Source organism: Glycine soja, chromosome 8, assembly GCF_004193775.1.
Source record: "Glycine soja cultivar W05 chromosome 8, ASM419377v2, whole genome shotgun sequence".
NCBI lineage: Eukaryota > Viridiplantae > Streptophyta > Magnoliopsida > Fabales > Fabaceae > Glycine > Glycine soja.
Genome location: NC_041009.1, coordinates 13,754,434 through 13,773,639, shown reverse-complemented (window position 1 = coordinate 13,773,639; position 19,206 = coordinate 13,754,434). Strand labels below are relative to the sequence as shown.

Below are 19,206 nucleotides of genomic sequence, written 5' to 3'. Positions count from 1 at the left end.
TTATTCAAATTTTATTCATAAATAAATATTTTTAGTTGTCCAAAGTTAATTTTTCCGAAGCCAAGATGTCCCGTTCTCGTCCTGCTTTTTACGCAACATAATAATAAAATTATAAAAAACAAAAGCAAAGAACAATTTTTTTTTCTGTAATAAATTTGGCTCAATAATATCTCCTTTGTAGGGTTCCTCTCACTCTTTGTCTCTCTCCTCTGTTTGTCTCTCTCTTTCTTTCTGTTTTCTCTTTGATCCAAATCTCAAACTTTTTTTTTTCTTCTTCTTTTTCTTCCATTTTTCTCTTCTTCCATGTGTTCAATTGTCAGCACAGATCTTCTTCTCCCCCCTTTTGTTCTACCGTTCTCGCTCTGAGAAAAACAGAAGAAGAAAAAAAGGGGGTTTCTTTCAAGTTTGAACAACGACCCTTTTCTCATTGGGTTCTCTAATTCTCTTTTTCTCCCTAAATCTTTGATCTTTCGCGGTTTTTGTTTTCTGGGGTTCGTTCTTCCTTCGTTTTTATGCTGGATATGGATGGGTTTGGAGGTGGGGGTGGTGTTGGTGGCGCTCCCAACGCAGAGAATCTTAGGGAATTGGGGAATGTTTCCTCAGGTTTCAAATCTCGTTTTTTCTTCTTCTTACCCTTTTCTTTAAGGGTGTCTTTTTTTGTGTTCTTTGATTCAGCTTGGTCTTGTAGATCTGGTGTTGTTTAATCACTTGTTTTAATTTGAATTATGGGAAAAGATTTAAGATGCATTTCAAGGTGGTTGTTTGGTTTTCAGCTTCAGCTCCCAGAAGCTTAATGATGAAGCTTTTTAAGTTTCTTTTTTTTTTGAGAATATTTTTTGTTATGTTCAGGTTTATGCTGTTGTTTGCTGCTTTAGTTGATTGAGCATAGTGTTTCATGACTGCATAACCTCTCTCTGTATTGTGTAGTGTGTTTGCTTACTCTTTGTTGATGATTGAGGTCAAAGAATGTTATTTGCATTGATGTGTTTCCCAATTTTTAGAGTGAAATAAACTTGTTGTACTTGCAATGATGTTTGCTATTTTCCTTGGCTTTACATATCTAAGTTTTGTTCTGAGATATTGTTAGGTCTTTGACTGGAATTATTTGTCTTGCAGAAGGTGCTGTTTTTGACGCATCGCAATATGCATTCTTCGGTAAAGAAGCTGTCCAGGAAGTTGAGTTGGGAGGGTTAGAAGATGATGGCTGTTTGCCTATTGTTGAGTCTAATGAGGAGGAGTTCTTTTTCAATAGAGAAGAGGTTAATTACTTAATTTTCAATCTTCTTAGTTTTTATGACGACGATTTTTTGTTTTTGATTTCAAATTTTGGTTATAATATTTTTGGGTATAAACATGTTGAGCTTATGCTTTTAGTCCAGCAGCTCTTTACAGACACAGTGCTAAAATTTCATATCAACTAACTTATACTTTCACTCTGCAGGCTGAGGATGTAAAATCTCTTTCTGATATTGATGATCTTACTACCACTTTTTGGAAGGTAGGGTTTTTAAATCACCATTATGATGCTTTCTCTTAATGCTTGAGATTTTTTTAGATGTGACAAATTTTGCGATGATGATAATTTCTTAATTTGCGCTAATGCATTTAAAAATAGAAAATTTACATGTTTGAATTTATAAATTTTAGAGAAAAAGGAATTGTGCTTCTGCAATATGATTGATGCAATGCTTCAAATATGATTTAAGACATGGAAAAAAGTGAATATTCCACACTAAATAATATTTCTGAACCTCTGGTTTCCTTGATTGTTCAGTTTTATTTGTTTTTTTTAACTGACTACCCTTTATTCTTCATTGATCATAGTGAGTTTTCCTTTGCTTGGTACAGCACATGCTTTCTTCAAAAATGAAGAAAAATAAAATATTATAAGTGATGGGCTACTGGGCTAGTATGTCTTCTGATGTTAAATCCAAATCCTTTGTTATTTCTGTGTGTTTATATTTCATGGATCTTGCAACTTTAGAATCTTTGCAGAAACTTGGAAGGTTATCTTGGTTTCCTTCCATTGGTTAGTTTTTTTGGTCTGAGCAGGATGTATAGACAGATTTCATAATATGTTTTGCACTCAACATCAGGGATGGATCCAGAAAACATCTAAAGGAGGGACCAAAATAAACTTTGATAACTTTTTAAATAAAAATTAATACATTATACTTTATCACAAATATTACAGTGGGATAGTGCACATGCTATTTGATTCTTAAATTTTTACACATAATAGTATTTATTAATTAACTAATTAGTAATACTGTAACTGCATACATATAAATGCTATTTTTTTTTAAAATTGCTCAAAATTCATGAAACATTTGTAATTAAAAAAATTGAATATGAATTCAGAAACCACTGTTATTGAAACCAGATTACCCCGGCCAGTTGGATTGGGAAATGGACCTGTGGCCTGTTAAGTTTTATTATTGGATTGGGTTTTGATTTCATCAAACTGACCTTGAACTGGATTCAATCAGTAAGAACCGTCTCCAACTGAACCATTCTGTTAGGTTCAACGAAAATCAGGCCAGCTGGCCTGCTTCTGCAGTCATGCGTCCTGTCACTATAATGCATAACTCACTGTAGGCTTCTGTCAATGTCACTTCTGTGCAAGGAGGAAAATGCAAAATGGCATCCTTAGGAATCAACCCATGACTGTGTAGCTTGCAATGGGAAGTTCCACCATTATGCCATGATAGTCATTTATTATGCATATGGCAAAGATAAAACATATACCTAAGCTTAACTATTTACATTATAATTTATACTACTTCATACAATTTTAACCACTGGCTTACCAGCTCGACCAGTGAGCCATCAATCCAGTACCCTTGTTGAGTCAATCGCCTGTCTAAGTTTGATAACATTGTTAGAAACAACAAAACACACTAAAAAGAGAAAAAAAGAAAAAGGGCGGAAAAATGGGCCAGACAGTGAGCAGGCAGACAAAGCAACATAAGGGGAAAACAAAAACAGAATCTGGATTCACCGGAAACAGTCATGTGCTTGCCAGAAAATGCAGGTGCTGGCTGGTAAACATGGGTAAGAAGCCTGAATCAAACACAGGAGGCAGAGCATCACACAAAGAGGTCTGTTCATTTCAGATACGAAAAAATCTGTATAGTTTTCTTTTAGAAAACCTTCATGAAAATCACTAAAATATCTCTGCCATGACCCAGCTGAAAATTTTGAGGTTTAAGGGGAATTTTGGAAGACTGCTCTGTTTGGATCAGAAGTGAGATAGAGAGAGAAGAAATAAAAAAGGGAAGAAATAGGGAGGATAGAAATAGTAGGGAAATAGAGTAGAAAAGAGGTGTTGTTTGGATGGATAAAAATAAGGAAGAAGTGGAAAAAAATTCTCTTTACTCTTTAGTTGTTTGGATCAGTGGAAAGAAATAGTGTGAACTTTTTTATTCTATTTTAAATGAGAGGGGACTAAAAAAGTCCCCCCCCTCCCCATTTTTGTCCACTTTCTAGTATTGGGGGCTGTGGAGCGAGAGAAAGTGGTTTATAGTTTTTGATGAGGTTTTATATCCTTTCCTGTCCCTTCCATTAATACTTATAAGGATCTAACAGTATCATACTATTATTTTCCCTCGTCTCCTCTTAAAAACCAAATAAGGGGCCCCTTTCCACCCCTCACTCTCGGCCTCCCCTTCAACCATACGCCCTAAACAAGGTGGTCCTCTTCTTCATTCCCCTCCCCTTTCCCTCAGCCCCCCTTTATTAAAATCCCTCCTTTCCTGCCCCCGCTTTTGAACCATAGTGTAATAAACAAATTGTTTTGCACTTGTGATTAACCTTGAAAGTTGGAAAGTTATAGAAAAATACCAAAAGAAACTATATTGGTAAAAGGCTCTAGATTTTTGAGAATTTTGAGTTTCTGAAGTTGTTGGTTAAAGTTATTTGTGCTACCACATTAATGGAGCCTGTCGGTATTATAGTGTATTTCTAAGTTTCTCTGTGCAGCATACTAGTTTTTTCTGTTCCCTTTTTATGCTTACTGGCACATAAGTTCCTGCGGTTGGTAACTCCATTAATTTTTTAAATGTAGCTGTTTCTCATTCATTAAAGAAAAAGGAAAGGAAAAGTGGAAGAGGTAGTTAAATGAAAGGTTAATATGATTAGCTTGCTTCCTTTGGCATTTCAAACTTGTTTGATTGTTTTTGGCATCACAGTAGTTGTTTTATATTGTCATTATATATGCCCCACCTGTACTTATTTTATTATTCAGCGTCTTTTATGATTTTGATCATACTGCTTGTCTGGTTGTCTCCATGAATGGTTATTAATTCTGCTTAATGCAAATCAATACAAAGATTAAGAATCTTTTTTATTTTATTCATTTCAGTTGAACAAGGTCGTGAGTGGACCAAGAAGTGCTGGTGTTATTGGTGAACGGGGATCAAGAGAAAGTGAGTAAAACAATTGTAAAGAACTCACCAATTTTCTCTTTCTTTTATTAAAATAAAAATAATATATCTTTTGCTTTTATCTTTCTTAATTTATTTATTTATCATTTCTAATAAATATTTTTCCGTTATACTCTGATGTGTTGCTTGTTTAAGTGTAAACTATAAACTATCTGTTTGGAATTTGGATATCCGATATCAGATTTATACTTTCAGTTTGGCACTTTTAATCTAGATTAGACTCCCCCCTCACTCTTTAATGGATTTTTAATGGCAAGAAAACTTGTGATTTCGTTTATGTGCAAGTGTAACAGATATCCATAGATTTTTTGAATATACACTATTTGTTACTCTTTAGTTCTTATGAGGTTAATAGACATAGTGATTCATGAGCTGTGGGAAAACTATGATTCAATAAATCAAGTGCTTCCGTTTTTAATAATAATTATAATTATTAATTTATTTTATAGATTTTTATTATATTTTGATCATTTGCTGAGAAAAAAATTGATGCATGTAAGCAATCCTTTTTATATTTTTTTTGTAAGAATTGCATTGTCAATAGACTCAATACTACTATCATACTCTATGGTTATATATTGCTTCTAAATAGTGTTTTAGCATGGCATATTTATATTTACAAACACACCTACAAGGCCACAACTTATATTATTTTCCAATAGACAAATATTGCAAATTACCTTAAGTTAGTGGGCATATGCTAATGGACCGGGGGATGTATAAAATCATGAATACAAGCATATATTTACAACTTGTGATAGCATGTGTACAACTTTTCTATGCCTAATGGATAGGGAGTGGGGTTTCTGCTACAAGCTTATCCTTTATTTGATGGTGTTTAAGTAGAAAACTTCCTCTGGCAAACGTGATGGCAACTTAATATGTAGTAAGTTTACTAAAATTCCTTGTGCTATGTAGTAATCACACTAATAATTGAGGAAGGGCATGTAGTTGTAAGCTATATGTGACATTTCATCTGAGGGATTGCCTCTAGTATCTTTAATTTTCAGAAGGTCTGGTCTTGTGTGTGTAAAATTCTCTTCATAATTATGCTTTAAGATGGGGTTATGTCACTTATGTGTCTTGCTATCAAATTAACTATGTATTCCAGGGTTTTTAGCACCTCTACTCTATTCCTCCTTTTTCAATATATGCAATATTTTTTAGTTGAGTGATTTGTTGATATTTTTATGTTTTATGCAGATTCTACTTCTGAATGGTCACAAAGGGAAGATAGTATTAACTGGTATGATCAGAATGCTTATGATAGTGAAGGTTCTACAGATGGCAAAAGATGGTCATCACAGCCTCATTCTTCCCTAGCCCATTTACATGATTCAAAGCCCTTGTACAGAACATCTTCTTATCCCGAGCAGCAAAGGCAGGAGCAACACTACCACCTCCAACATTGCTCTAGTGAACCAGTTCCTAACTGGTTTGATCAGCATATTTACGACACAGAAACTGCTCATGATCATGATGGCAAACGATGGTCATCACAGCCACATTCCTCTGTTGCGCATTTACAAGAATCAAAGCCCTTGTACAGAACATCTTCATATCCTGAAAAACAACAGGAGCTTCCTCGTTTTTCTAGTGAACCAATTTTGGTACCAAAGTCTTCATTCACTTCTTATCCTCCCCCTGGTGGTCTATCTCAGCTGGGTTCTCCAAGCCATAGTACAGGACACTTGAACATTCCTTATCATACTGGAGCAGCTCAGATGGTGCTATCATCTCAAAATCGTTCTCATTTCTCTAATTCTGCACTACAGCCGAGTGCATTAAATCTTGGGTCACATTTTGGTGTAAGCACACGCCAATTTCCTACTGGTTCCCATCATAATCAGCGAATACAGAATCAATTGGTCAACCAGGCAGGGTTGTATCCTGGAGATCATTCAAATCTCCTTAATAATATGTTACAGCAACAATTACACCTTCATAATGGATCAGTAGCTCCTCACTTGATGACTCAATTACAACAACAGCAGCATAGACTGCATCATCCTGGTCAGCGATCTGCAGGCTACTTATCAGGCTTCCAGTCTCATTTATTCAATCCCCGCCCTTCCTCTGGCTCATCTGTAATCAGCAAATATGAACATATGCATGGAATTACCGATGGTAGAGATCATAAACCAAAATCAACTCATAAAGGTAAACACAGTCTTCGTTTTTCCCTACATGGTTCTGATGCCAGTAGCCAAAAGAGTGACAGTGGTTCATTTCAGTTTCGGTCCAAGTATATGACAAGTGATGAAATAGAGAGCATTCTTAGAATGCAACATGCTGTGACTCATAGTAATGACCCATATGTAGATGACTATTACCACCAAGCTTGTCTGGCAAAAAAACCTAATGTGGCTAAGTTAAAACATCCATTTTGCCCAAGCCAAATAAGGGAATATCCTCCACGATCCCGTGCTAATACTGAGCCACATTCATTTGTTCAGATTGATGCCCTAGGGAGGGTTTCATTTTCTTCTATTCGCTGTCCTCGCCCTCTTCTTGAGGTTGACCCTCCAAACACTTCTAGCTCTGATCAAAAGATTTCAGAGAAGCCTCTTGAGCAGGAACCTAGGTTTGCTGCTAGAGTCACAATTGAGGATGGTCTTTGTCTTCTTCTTGATGTGGATGATATTGATCGTTACCTACAGTTTAATCAGCCACAAGATGGTGGAACACATTTAAGACGAAGAAGGCAAGTCCTGTTGGAAGGACTAGCAACTTCACTTCAACTTGTTGACCCACTGGGAAAGAATGGACACAAAGTTGGGCTTGCTGCTAAGGATGATCTTGTTTTCATTCGGTTGGTATCTCTTCCCAAGGGACGTAAGCTCCTTGCAAAGTATCTTCAGTTGCTTCCTCCTGGAAGTGAGCTTATGAGGATAGTCTGCATGACCGTATTTCGTCATTTAAGATTCTTATTTGGTGGTCTCCCCTCAGATCCGGCAGCTTTAGAGACTACAAATAACCTTGCCAAGGTTGTTTGCCAATGTGTCCGAGGAATGGATCTTGGTGCTCTTAGTGCCTGCCTTGCTGCAGTTGTTTGTTCTGCAGAGCAGCCTCCTCTACGCCCCATTGGAAGCACCTCTGGAGATGGTGCTTCCCTTGTTTTAATATCCGTTCTTGAGAGGGCTACTGAAGTTCTAACTGATCCACATGCTGCTTGCAACTTCAATATGGGTAATCGTTCATTTTGGCAGGCCTCATTTGATGAATTTTTTGGCCTTCTCACTAAGTATTGCATGAATAAATATCATAGTATCATGCAATCCATGCTTATACAAAGTACCTCCAATGTGGATGACATTGGACCAGATGCTGCCAAATCTATTGGTAGAGAAATGCCTGTCGAACTCTTGCGTGCTAGCCTCCCTCACACTGACGAGCACCAGAGGAAGTTATTGCTGGATTTTGCTCAACGTTCTGTTCCTGTGGTAGGATTTAACAGCAACACTGGGGGTAGTGGCGGTCATGTGAACTCAGAAACAGTGCTAAGTTGATGGATCTACATCAGAAGTTCACTTGTTGATTATGGTTTTCAGGTTGATGATCACACCGATGTCGTAAGGACAACCTTGGATCTGTTCAAGTACATCTGGAGAAAAATCTTAAATGTGGAGAGTGCGAGTTGCCGAGTTGCATCTATGATGGAGGCTTCTGCCTCACCCTTAATTGTCTACTTGTCATAATGTGCAGCTTTGTGATAAATTTGCAATCAGGCCTTTTATGTCGGGCCCGGCTTGATCTGTTCCTCATGTCTTTTCTTTTTCTTGACAGGGGAGCTTATATAATTGTTACTATGTGTGGCTGGTAGGGACACAGTAGTTGTTAGCATGTACAGGTTTAGGACATATTTGGTTCCCATGTTTCCTTATTATATATAGAAGGATGGGGATGGATGGGTTGTACTCATCATATCTTTGATAGAACCGTTCTGCTGAAACGGTAAGGGCCATTGAGGGGGTGCAAATTTCACTGAGACACAGGTTGACCAGTTGGCAATGGCATGCTGACATTCAAAGGAACACTGGTGAAGAATAAGTCATGTTGAACTTGTTGCATAATTTATCTTTTGCACTTGAGTTGTCAATTTGTAGATATGTGTTCTTATGGATTCCCTAACATGAGAGTATTTAGTTTTTTTCCTTCACTGTTTCTCTCTCTGACTTTGGCATTGTTTTCTTTGGAAATTTGCTGAGGTTCGTTGTTCACTTGCTCCTTTTCCTATCTGGAAATATAATTAAGTGGCCACTTTGATGATGGATGGTTGAAAATTTGCATGATTTTTTGGCAAATGATTTAGGCAGGCTGCTTGGTACCTAATTATTTTGACTAGGGAGGCTTAATGAATATCTGTTCTAACTTCTTAAGTGTTTTAGCCTTGTATTTTTATTTTATGGTGTAATTAACTTTGTAATATAGGGATTTTTTTACATTGTTCCTATTATACTTTTTTTTGCCATTGGTCCTTGCCATAAAGATGTAGTTAAATGCTGACATGGCTATTGGATTTGGATGTCTATTTTATACCATTGTTGCATCTATCAACATGTATAATTTTGTCTAGGTCAGCGAACACGAATAGAAGTTAAAATGGCCTTAACATTATATTTTTTTAACATTATATTTTCTTAACATTATATTTTTAAGAGGAATTTTAAGAGGACTAGACTAAAGCGAAAATAGCCTTAACATTATATTTTTTTTTATTAATCATGGATCTTACCATTCTTAATATGATACGATTCATGATTTTTTTTGGGTGGAAAGATCCGATTCTTGATTGGAATTCCAATACGACATCCGTGCATAGGAATGAAAAATTCTACCAATCTATGCATTCTTGTCAAGCTAAAGGATAAAAATACCTCAATAATTTAAAGAGTAAATTACTCTTTGAAAAAGTACATAGATTTTTACTTGCATACATTTACTCTTTAAATCAACAAGTACTTAATGTTGGAGATAAATTTGTAATTTCAAATCGTTATAATATTATTTAGATTTAGAAGATATTATTTTAGTTTTATGATTTGTTTAGATTTTAAAGATATTATTTAATTTTTAAATTATATTTTTTTTTCATTTAAAATTTAGAATGTTAGGTCATGTGGAGGGAAGGTAAGGTTTGTAAGTTTATCCAATTTATTTTAAAAACTTATTGTGAAAAGATTGTGTCTAGGTTCAAATCATGTAGATATATAGGATGAAAGATTAAATCACGTTGAATAAAATAAATAATGTTTAAGTGTTGGTTTTTTTTATTATTATTATGTCTTCTTTCTCATGTTGTGCTCGATAAAATAAATGTGTGTTTTTCTTCATCACTTACACTAAATATAATCTTTGACAAAAAAAAATATACTCCCCCAACAAAAAAAGCTCCCACGAGTCATTTTTGCTACTTGAAGCACTACTAGAAAACATTAATATTACTAGGAAAGACGAAAAATCATCTAAAAATTAATCTCAAACATATACACACATCAAAAAAATTCCATACTTTATAGTTATTATTTGTTATAGTTGAATATAATAATATACACAAATGTAAACTCCTCTCTACATTATAAAAGTGCTATTTAAAAATAGTAATTTGTAAATAGTTAAATTAAATGTTAATTATTGTGAAAATAGGAGATCATATTATCCCTCAAGTCACACGGTTTAAATATATTGGGTCTATAATACAGGATGATGGGGAAATTGAAGGGGATGTGAATCATCGCATTCAAGCAGGATGGATGAAATGGAGAAAAGCATCGGGGGTGTTATGTGATGCAAAGATACCGATCAAGCTAAAGGGAAAGTTTTATCGGATTGCGGTAAGACCGGCGATTTTGTACGGAACAGAATGTTGGGCGGTCAAGAGTCAACATGAGAATAAAGTAGGTGTAGCGGAGATGAGGATGTTGCGGTGGATGTGTGGTAAGACTCGACAGGATAAAATTAGAAACGAAGCTATTAGAGAGAGGGTTGGAGTAGCGCCTATTGTAGAGAAGATGGTGGAAAATAGACTTAGGTGATTTGGGCATGTAGAGAGAAGACCGGTAGACTCTGTAGTGAGGAGAGTAGACCAGATCGAGAGAAGACAAACAATTCGAGGCAGAGGAAGACCCAAAAAGACTATAAGAGAGGTTATCAAAAAAGATCTCGAACTTAATGATTTGGATAGAAGTATGGTACTTGATAGAACATTATGACGGAAGTTGATCCATGTAGTCGACCCCACCTAGTGAGATAAGGCGTTGTTGTTGTTGTATAGTATATATACATTTACCAATAATAAATGTGATTTCCTTATTTGGTATATATTTTTACTTGGACTTCTCTATCTTTTTACTTTTTTTTATCATGTAATTTCTATGCAAACTCACTAGTCTCATTTAGGATTGTTGTAAACAAATTTTAAATTGATTCCTTAACCACGATATTTTCCTAAAGAAACCAAAATATAGACAAACATCCATTTTAACTAACAAACTAACACTAAAATACACATCAATAAATAACAAACAATTCTTATAATATATCAAATTTAACGTTTTATTTTAAAAAAACGAAAAAGTTTACTAGTGTTTTATCTCAAACTTTAAAAAAATGTACATAGATAAACATGACAATGTCTATCTTTCTTTGGTACGAGTAAAAGTATCTTTCATGGAAACAATTTTATTATGAGTGACAATTTTCTTTTTCTGAACATTTCATACGTATACACTCAAAACTGATTTTAGTTGTTACCTGACATCAATTATTTAATTAAAATAATTAAAAATAAAAAAATAAAAAAATTCCAAAAATAATTAAATATTAATTGTTTTATTACGAGAATGATAAATAAAGTTTTTAATTATTAATTAATTTGAATTAATCAATTAATATATATTATATCAATAAATTTAAGATTTAATGTAATGATTAAATAATTTTAATAGAATAAAATAAAATAAATATAATTTTTTTATTAATATTAATTGAATTATTTGAAAGGAATATATATATATATATATATATATATATATATATATATATATATAAGATAGATTGATGATTGATTATAGATTAGTCGTATTCTGGTTCCTGTTTTAGGGTTCTTTGGGCACAAAAAAGAATTCTCAAATAAATCTCAATCAATATCTCCTTTGTATTTGTAGTTGTAGGGTTTCTCCTTTCTCTCTCTTTTATCTTCTGTCTCCCTTTCTTCTCCTTCGCTTTGATCCAAATTTTAATCCTTTTTTCATTTGCTCAATTATTTGCACCGATATTCTTCTTCTTCTTCTTCCCCTTTTGCTTCGGTTTAAGTTTCAAGTTTTAATCAAAGAAAGAAAATAGTGTTTCAAGATTCAAACTTTTTCGTATTGGGTTCTCTTTTCTCTTTGAGTTTTTTTGCTTTTCTTTCTGGGTTTTCTGTTTTCATGGTGGATACGGATGGGTTTGGAACTGGGGGCGATGTTGGGGGAACTCCCAAGACAGGGGATCTTAGGCAACTGGGAAATGTTCCCACAGGTTTGCTTCATCTTCTGGGATTCAATTTTTGTTTCCATTTTGCCTAACCATTTCTTTGATGGGTATTTGTTTTTGTGTGTTTTTTTTATTCAGTTTGTTTATGTAGATCTGGTCTGTTTTAACCACTAATTTGATTTGAATTTTAGGAAAATTGATCCAATATTACTTACTTGCTATTGTTTTTACGAAGTTCTTATTTTTGAATTTCTATTGTTGATTGGTTGTTATCTTCAGTTTTCACACAGCATCCTTTTAAGCTAAAGGTTCTAAGTTCTTACATGGCCTGCTGAGTAGCTGAACCAAAACCTTCAGCTATAGCTGATAGTTTTGCAAATTCTAGAAAGTTTAACATGCTCTGATTATTCCATATGAATTGGAATTTTGTGTTAACATCTTTTGGGGTGTGGTGTTGTTGACTGCTTCAGTTGATGACCATAGTGTTTGGTTGCTGTGTAATGCCGTTTTATTTGCTGCAAATCCAGATAGTGCTGAGTTAAGAGCAGTTTTGTCACGTGTCAATGCTTTGTTATTGGAAATTATTTTAAATAACATTCCTTTTTTCCATTTTAATGAAAGACTTGTTGCACTTCCAATGATATTTGCACGCTTTTCAAAATTAGGATTACTATGTCATTTTTCTCAGCTTTTTTTTGTCTTACTAGTGGATTTTTTTGACTTGATGTTATGTTTGGTGTCTCAGCCACATGGGAATTCTCTGCTATGTCCAACAGTGCATCATCCTGTACTTTTCATGTTAAATATTTCTAATGGTGGAAACTTGTTTTTTTCTATGATGTAGTTTTTGATGCATCACAGTATGCATTTTTCGGTTCAGACACTGCTGTTCAAGAAGTTGAGTTGGGAGGGTTAGATGACGATGATGGTTTGCTTGAGTCTAATGAGGAGGAGTTCATTCTCAATAGAGAAGAGGTTAATGTCCACTATTGTTTTGATTTTAAGTTCAATTTTTTATAGAATAATTTGAAATATAAATGTGTTAATCCTATGCTTTTGGCATAATCTCTGCCCCCTCCCCCGCCCCTCCTAAAAATCAACCCCTCCTAAAAATCAACGGATATTTACCGTTAGTCGTTTTTATGGATATGATGCCAGAAATTTTTTTATCAACTAACTTTTTCACTTTGCAGGCTGACAATTTAAAATCTCTTTCAGATATTGATGATCTGAGTACTACCTTTTGGAAGGTAAGGCTGTCAAATTATGATATACCATTCTCTCTTTGAAAGCTTGAGATTTTAATTAGATAAGTGACTGAATATTGTCACGTTGATAATATCTCAATGTTCTTGCACTCATTAAAGAATTGATAAATTATTTATATTTATATAATATATAAAAAACATCTGTTTGTAATATGAACAAAGTAACCCTGTATTGATTCGTGTATATAAGTTAAGGCTTGTGTTGGAGAAAGAAGTAAAAAATGATTTTCTACTATTATTGATATTTCTGAACCTCTAATTTACCAGATTGTTCAGTGTTATTTGTTTTCTTTTTCTTTTTATTGTTTAATTTCTCAATGTTCCTGTGACAAATAGCTGAGACAAGAAATGGGTTCGGTCCTGTTTCTCAATATTCTCATATTGATGGGTTTTGCTTTTAAATTAGTTTGAGGTATCACGTAAGAAGCTTGATCTTTTGCTTGAGTGTAATATTCTTATTGTGTGCTAACTCTCATTTTAGTGATTCTAGGCTTGTTGACCAGGGTATTTTGATAGAGAGTTGGTGTTTCTAAGTTTGACAAGTGAGAAGAGTGGTTTCTACTTTCTAGATTATTTTCATATGTTAAATTGTACCATATTTTCTAGTATTTGATTCTCCACAAGCATATCATATATTAGCAATGTTCTTGAGATTAGCATTAGCTGCTGCTTCTAATACCAATTCCACACTTTAAAATATTGACAATACAGGTGATTCCTCGAATAAATAATGAACATAGATAGTACATATAGAATCTTGGTCCCTGGACCTTTTTTTGGTGCTGCTGATGTTTGATAGAATCATGCAGGATGGAAGCAGGAAAGGGATAAAGGTTACCTAGCTAGCTAGATATTATTCCAGACAACTATCTAGAAATATGCTAAGAAAGTTCCACAATTGAACAAATTTTTTTTTGAAATAGTATTCAGGTGATGAATAGGGGGTGGGGAATTAAAAATGAGATTGATATTATTGTTTTGTATGGGATAGGAAATCAGTAGATCCTGTTTTATTCTGTTATAAAGTAGTTTGAATTTCATCTTGGGCCTGGTCCAACATGTGATCTGACCCAAAATGGAGAGACTGTTTTTCATAGGAATTTTGGTACTTAATAAATTTGTATATTTTATTCCCATTGTTATTTTATGATTCCTTGTTATGACATGTGCCTTCTTGAAAATGAGAGAAAAATCATTATGAGTAGTATGCCACAATCTCTTCTGTTGTTAAATCCAAATCATATATGTCTTTCCTATGACTCAGTATGGTGTGGGTCATGCTACTTCAATCTTTTTAGAACCTTTGCAAAATCTTGGCAGACTATTAAAGTTTTCTACCCTTGGTTAAATTTATTAGTCTGAGCAAGATATATGGATAAAATTTCAACTTACTGCTCATTTATACTTGAAAATTGAAATTGTTCTATTGGATAAAAACGTGAGAGAAAATTATATTATGCAAACATGTATACAGGGATTTTAGACTTTTGGGACTTTACCCGTTATTGCTCATAAAGGAAAATTGGAAAAAAGAAAGTGAAAGAAGGAGGAAAGTACAAGAGTTGTTTAAATAAAAGGCTACTCTACTTTACTTGATTCCTTTCACATTTCAAGCTTATTCAACTGTATTTATTAACTAAGCTAATAAGTTCTGCCTCCAACACAAAAATTAGTTCTTTTATCTTTATTTACTGGGTTACTTGTGTGCTCAGCTTTCAGTTTGTTATAATTTTGATAATAATGCTCATTTATGCTTTATGTTACTGATATGAAGATTAAGTTTTTTTTTTGGGCTTTAATTTCAGTTGAACAAGGTTGTAAGTGAACCAAAAGGCGCAGGATTTATTGGTGAACAGGGATCGAGAGAAAGTGAGTAAAGCAATTGTAAAGAATTTACCATTTTTATATCAAAAAATAATACTGCCCCTTTTTTGCTTGGTTTATGTGAAGTGTGTAAGCTATAAACCAAGCTGTTAGAATTTAGGATTAAATACTTGAAAGTTGGAATAGATTAAATTGGAGTGGCCTTTGTTTAACTTGACAAGTGAACAAAAATTGATTTGCTTAAGGATATCCTCAGCATGATTTGACTGGTTATAATATGATATACAATACTCCCTTTCAAGCTAGGGAATATAAATCATATGCATCAAGCTTATTACAGATAATCTGGCTTCAAGATCCCACTTTATAGTGCCAACAATTCCAAACTATTATCTCATGAGTAAATGTTTTATGATTAAAGTTTTCGTCCTTTGTCAATGTTTGCAATGTTTTTCCGCTGAAATGAATTTATAAGCTTATACCTTGTTCAGATTCTGCGGCTGAATGGGCACACAAGGATGATGTTCTTAATTGGTATGACCAGAATGCTTATGATAATGAAGGTTCTTTGGATGGCAGAAGAATGCCATCACAGCCTCATTCTTCTCTTTCTCAGTTACATGAAGCAAAGGCCTTGTACAGAACATCCTCTTATCCTGAGCAGCAAAGGCAGCAGCAACATCACCAGCTCCAACCTAGTGAATCGGCTCCCAACTGGTTTGATCAGCATTTGTATGGTACGGAAACTAATCAGGATGGCAAACGATGGTCATCACAACCGCATTCCACCATTGCACACTTACAAGAGTCAAGGCCCTTGCATAGAACATCTTTATATCCTGACAAGCAGCAGGAATTTCCTCATTTTTCTAGTGAACCAATTTTGGTACCGAACTCCTCATTTACTTCTTATCCTCCACCTGGTGGTAGATCTCATCAGGCTTCTCCAAGTCAGAATTCAGGCCACTTAAACCTTCCTTATCATGCTACGGGAGCTCAGATGGCACTATCACCACCAAATCGATCTCATTTCCCCAATTCTGCATTACAGTTGAGTGGAATAAACCATGGGCCACCTTTTGGTGGAAACATGCGTCAATTTCCTACTGGTTCCCCTCTTAATCAGATAGTACATAATCAATTGGTAAACCAGGCAGGATTATATCCTGGAGATCATCCCAATATTTCATCAGGTTTACCCATGATTAACAAATATGACCAGATGCTTGGGCTGATGGAAATGAGGGATCCAATGCCAAAATCAGCTCAATTAGGTAGACAGAATCTCCGGTTTCCCCCACAGGGTTTTGATATGGGTAGCCTGAGAAGCAATAGTGGATGGCCCCGATTTAGGTCCAAGTATATGTCTATTGAGGAAATTGAGAATATTCTTAGAATGCAGCTTGTTGCAACACACAGTAATGATCCATATGTTGATGACTATTACCACCAAGGCTGTCTCGCAAAAAAGTCTTCTGGTGCTAAATTGAGGCATCACTTTTCTCCAGCTCAAATAAAGGAACTCCCTCTACGACCCTCTTCTAATGCTGAACCACATGCTTTTCTTCAGGTTGATGCACTAGGGAGGGTTCCATTCTCATCAATTCGCAGGCCCCGTCCTCTACTGGAAGTTGATCCTCCCAATTCCTCTCATGCAGGTAGCCCCGAGCAAAGCATTTCAGAGAAACCCCTTGAACAGGAACCAATGCTTGCAGCTAGGGTTACAATTGAAGATGGTATTTATCTTCTTCTTGACGTAGATGATATTGACCGTTTCCTACAGTTTAATCAGCTTCAAGATGGTGGTCTTGTGTTAAAACGGAAACGGCAAGGTCTTCTGGAAGGACTTGCTACCTCGCTTCAGTTAGTTGATCCACTGGGAAAGAATGGACGTACGGTTACACTTGCTGCAAAAGATGACTTTGTTTTTCTCAGGATAGTTTCTCTACCCAAGGGTCGAAAGCTACTTGCTAGGTATCTTCAACTGCTCTTTCCTGGTGGTGAGCTAATGCGAATAGTCTGCATGGCCATCTTTCGGCATTTAAGGTTCTTATTTGGTGGCCTTCCCTCCGACCCAGCTGCAGCAGAAACTATAAGTAACCTTGCGAGGGTTGTTTCGAGGTGCATTCGTGAAATGGATCTAGGTGCAGTAAGTGCTTGTCTAGCAGCAGTTGTTTATACTTCCGAGCCGCCTCCCCTACGTCCCCTTGGAAGTTCTGCTGGAGATGGGGCTTCCCTTATTCTAGTGTCTGTGCTTGAGAGGGCAACTGAACTTCTAACTGATCCTCATGCTGCTAGCAACTACAATATTGCAAATCGTTCACTTTGGCAGGCTACATTTGATGAATTCTTTGGCCTTCTAACCAAGTATTGTGTGAATAAATATGATAGTGTCATGCAATCATTCCTTATACAAGGGACACCAAATATGGCTTCCATTGGTTCAGATGTTGCCAGAGCTATTAGTAGGGAAATGCCAGTTGAGCTCTTACGTGCAAGTCTACCTCACACTGATGACCGCCAGAAAAAACAATTACTTGATTTTGCTCAGCGCTCTATTCCTGTAGTTGGATTTAATAGTAATTCGGGGGATCAAGGTCACCATGTGAACTCAGAGTCAGTCCTGAGTTAATTAGATAATTGGACATTCATCTATGGAACTGTTTTTCAAATTACGGCAGTAAATTTTGCAGGGACAACTGTTGTGTGTCTAATATCTTTGGAGCAGTCTGATGTGGAAGGACCGGGTGCATGCATCTACCTTGGAAGTTTTAACCGCTTCATATCTTGTTATATTGTGGTAATGCCATGTAGCATTGTGATAAATTTGCAATCAGGCCCTTTGTGTATTATGATAGACTTGGCTTGATTTGTTCCTCTTGTCTTGTCTTTTTTTCTTTTGACAGGGGAGCTTATTGTTGCTCGATTTGTGGTTTCTAGAGCAAAGTAGTGGGTAGTGTGTCCAGGCTTTAGGTGTTTAAGTTGGATTCCCATGTTCCTTTATTATTACCATACAGGCATGGGATTGTGGTTGTGTTCATACTCCATATCGACCTTTATAGATATCATGTGTCCAAATTGAAGTAGGATGGGATGCACCAATTTAACCAGTCGGCAAGGTGGCATTGGCATGCCTAAGAATAAATTGTGTTAACCTAGTTTCATGGTTTCAGTTTTCTCTTCTTTTCCATTGGTGTAGATGTGTAGTTTTGTATCATCATTTCTTGTTTCTCAAGTCAATTGGACTATTATTGCTCTATTGTTGTTAGCCCCATGTTGTTTTGTCTTCAATTTAATGTTTTTCTATTATAAGCAATAATATGGAATTTTGGAATAGTTAAAGTAATGCAAATGTTGTTTTTGAGATGTGATGGATGGTTCTAGACTTTGCTGACTTCTGTACTAGAACGATCATGTTTTTCAGTGAAATGTTAATCTTTTACATATGATTCATCAAAGGGATCACAAGAGTTACTCTTTATTTTCACTATTGATTATTTTAAGATCTAATGATTTAAGGGAATAAATAATTAGGATGAAATTTAATTCTTTTAGAGTATTTAGATAGGGTAATTTAATTAGGTAATCTATTTTTTTATAGAGAATTAAATTCTTTTTTTTTTATCAAAACTAACTGTTTGGATATTTTAATAAAAAAATTCAAAATTTTTGAATTTTAAAAGGGATTTTAGTTAGTTGAAAGAATAGAATTTCAAATTCTAACTTCAAAGGAGTGAATTTGAAAATTCAGTAACTATTTGGATATTTTAATAAAAAAAATTCAAAATTTTTGAATTTTAAAAGGGATTTTAGTTAGTTGAAATAATAGAATTTCAAATTCTAACTTCAAAGGAGTGAATTTGAAAATTCTATAAATTATTTTTGAACTTTTCTCTCTCAAACTCATCTCCACGTACCTCATCATCATTGTCTTCTCTTATCCTTCCATTGATCCCGTCAACTTCGATCCTATCATCGTCGGCATTGCCCTATCGAATCCATCATTGCAGTCACCGCCTTCGCCGTCGGCAAAACCATCCTCCATCTCGACCCCAACTCCTTCTACGATAGTCACTTTGCTTTTCTCTCCTTTCACAATCTCACTTCCTATCTCACTTCCTCGCACTCCCTCCCCTTCGTCGCAACCGTCGTCACATCCTCTGATTTTGACGACATCGTTGTTGTCGATCTCGTCC

The 19,206-nt window shown here is 35.1% G+C and overlaps 2 protein-coding genes across 4 annotated transcripts; both read left to right on the top strand.

Annotated features, from left to right (window-relative positions):
- The first annotated feature begins 208 nt into the window (after nt 1–208).
- LOC114422115 (protein PAT1 homolog 1-like) lies at nt 209–8,728 on the top strand. 2 transcript variants are annotated; one of them, XM_028388321.1, is made up of 5 exons: nt 209–603; nt 1,117–1,259; nt 1,442–1,498; nt 4,364–4,427; nt 5,649–8,728. In XM_028388321.1, the coding sequence occupies exons 1-5, from the start codon at nt 513–515 to the stop codon at nt 7,952–7,954; spliced, it is 2,661 nt and encodes an 886-aa protein (XP_028244122.1). In that variant the 5' UTR covers nt 209–512; the 3' UTR covers nt 7,955–8,728. The 2 variants fall into 2 exon arrangements, with proteins under 2 accessions (XP_028244122.1, XP_028244123.1); XM_028388322.1 differs by lacking the exons at nt 209–603; nt 1,117–1,259; nt 1,442–1,498 and adding an exon at nt 2,306–3,101.
- Nucleotides 8,729–11,526: 2,798 nt separating this feature from the next.
- Nucleotides 11,527–18,316, top strand: LOC114422113 (protein PAT1 homolog). 2 transcript variants are annotated; one of them, XR_003668625.1, is made up of 6 exons: nt 11,527–11,963; nt 12,763–12,893; nt 13,112–13,168; nt 14,992–15,055; nt 15,502–17,810; nt 17,917–18,306. XR_003668625.1 is itself a non-coding variant. In XM_028388320.1 (5 exons), exons 1-5 carry the CDS (start codon nt 11,873–11,875, stop codon nt 17,640–17,642), a joined length of 2,484 nt encoding a protein of 827 aa, XP_028244121.1. In that variant the 5' UTR covers nt 11,527–11,872; the 3' UTR covers nt 17,643–18,316. The 2 variants fall into 2 exon arrangements, 1 of the variants encoding a protein (XP_028244121.1); XM_028388320.1 differs by having other exon boundaries at nt 15,502–18,316.
- Nucleotides 18,317–19,206: the final 890 nt, after the last annotated feature.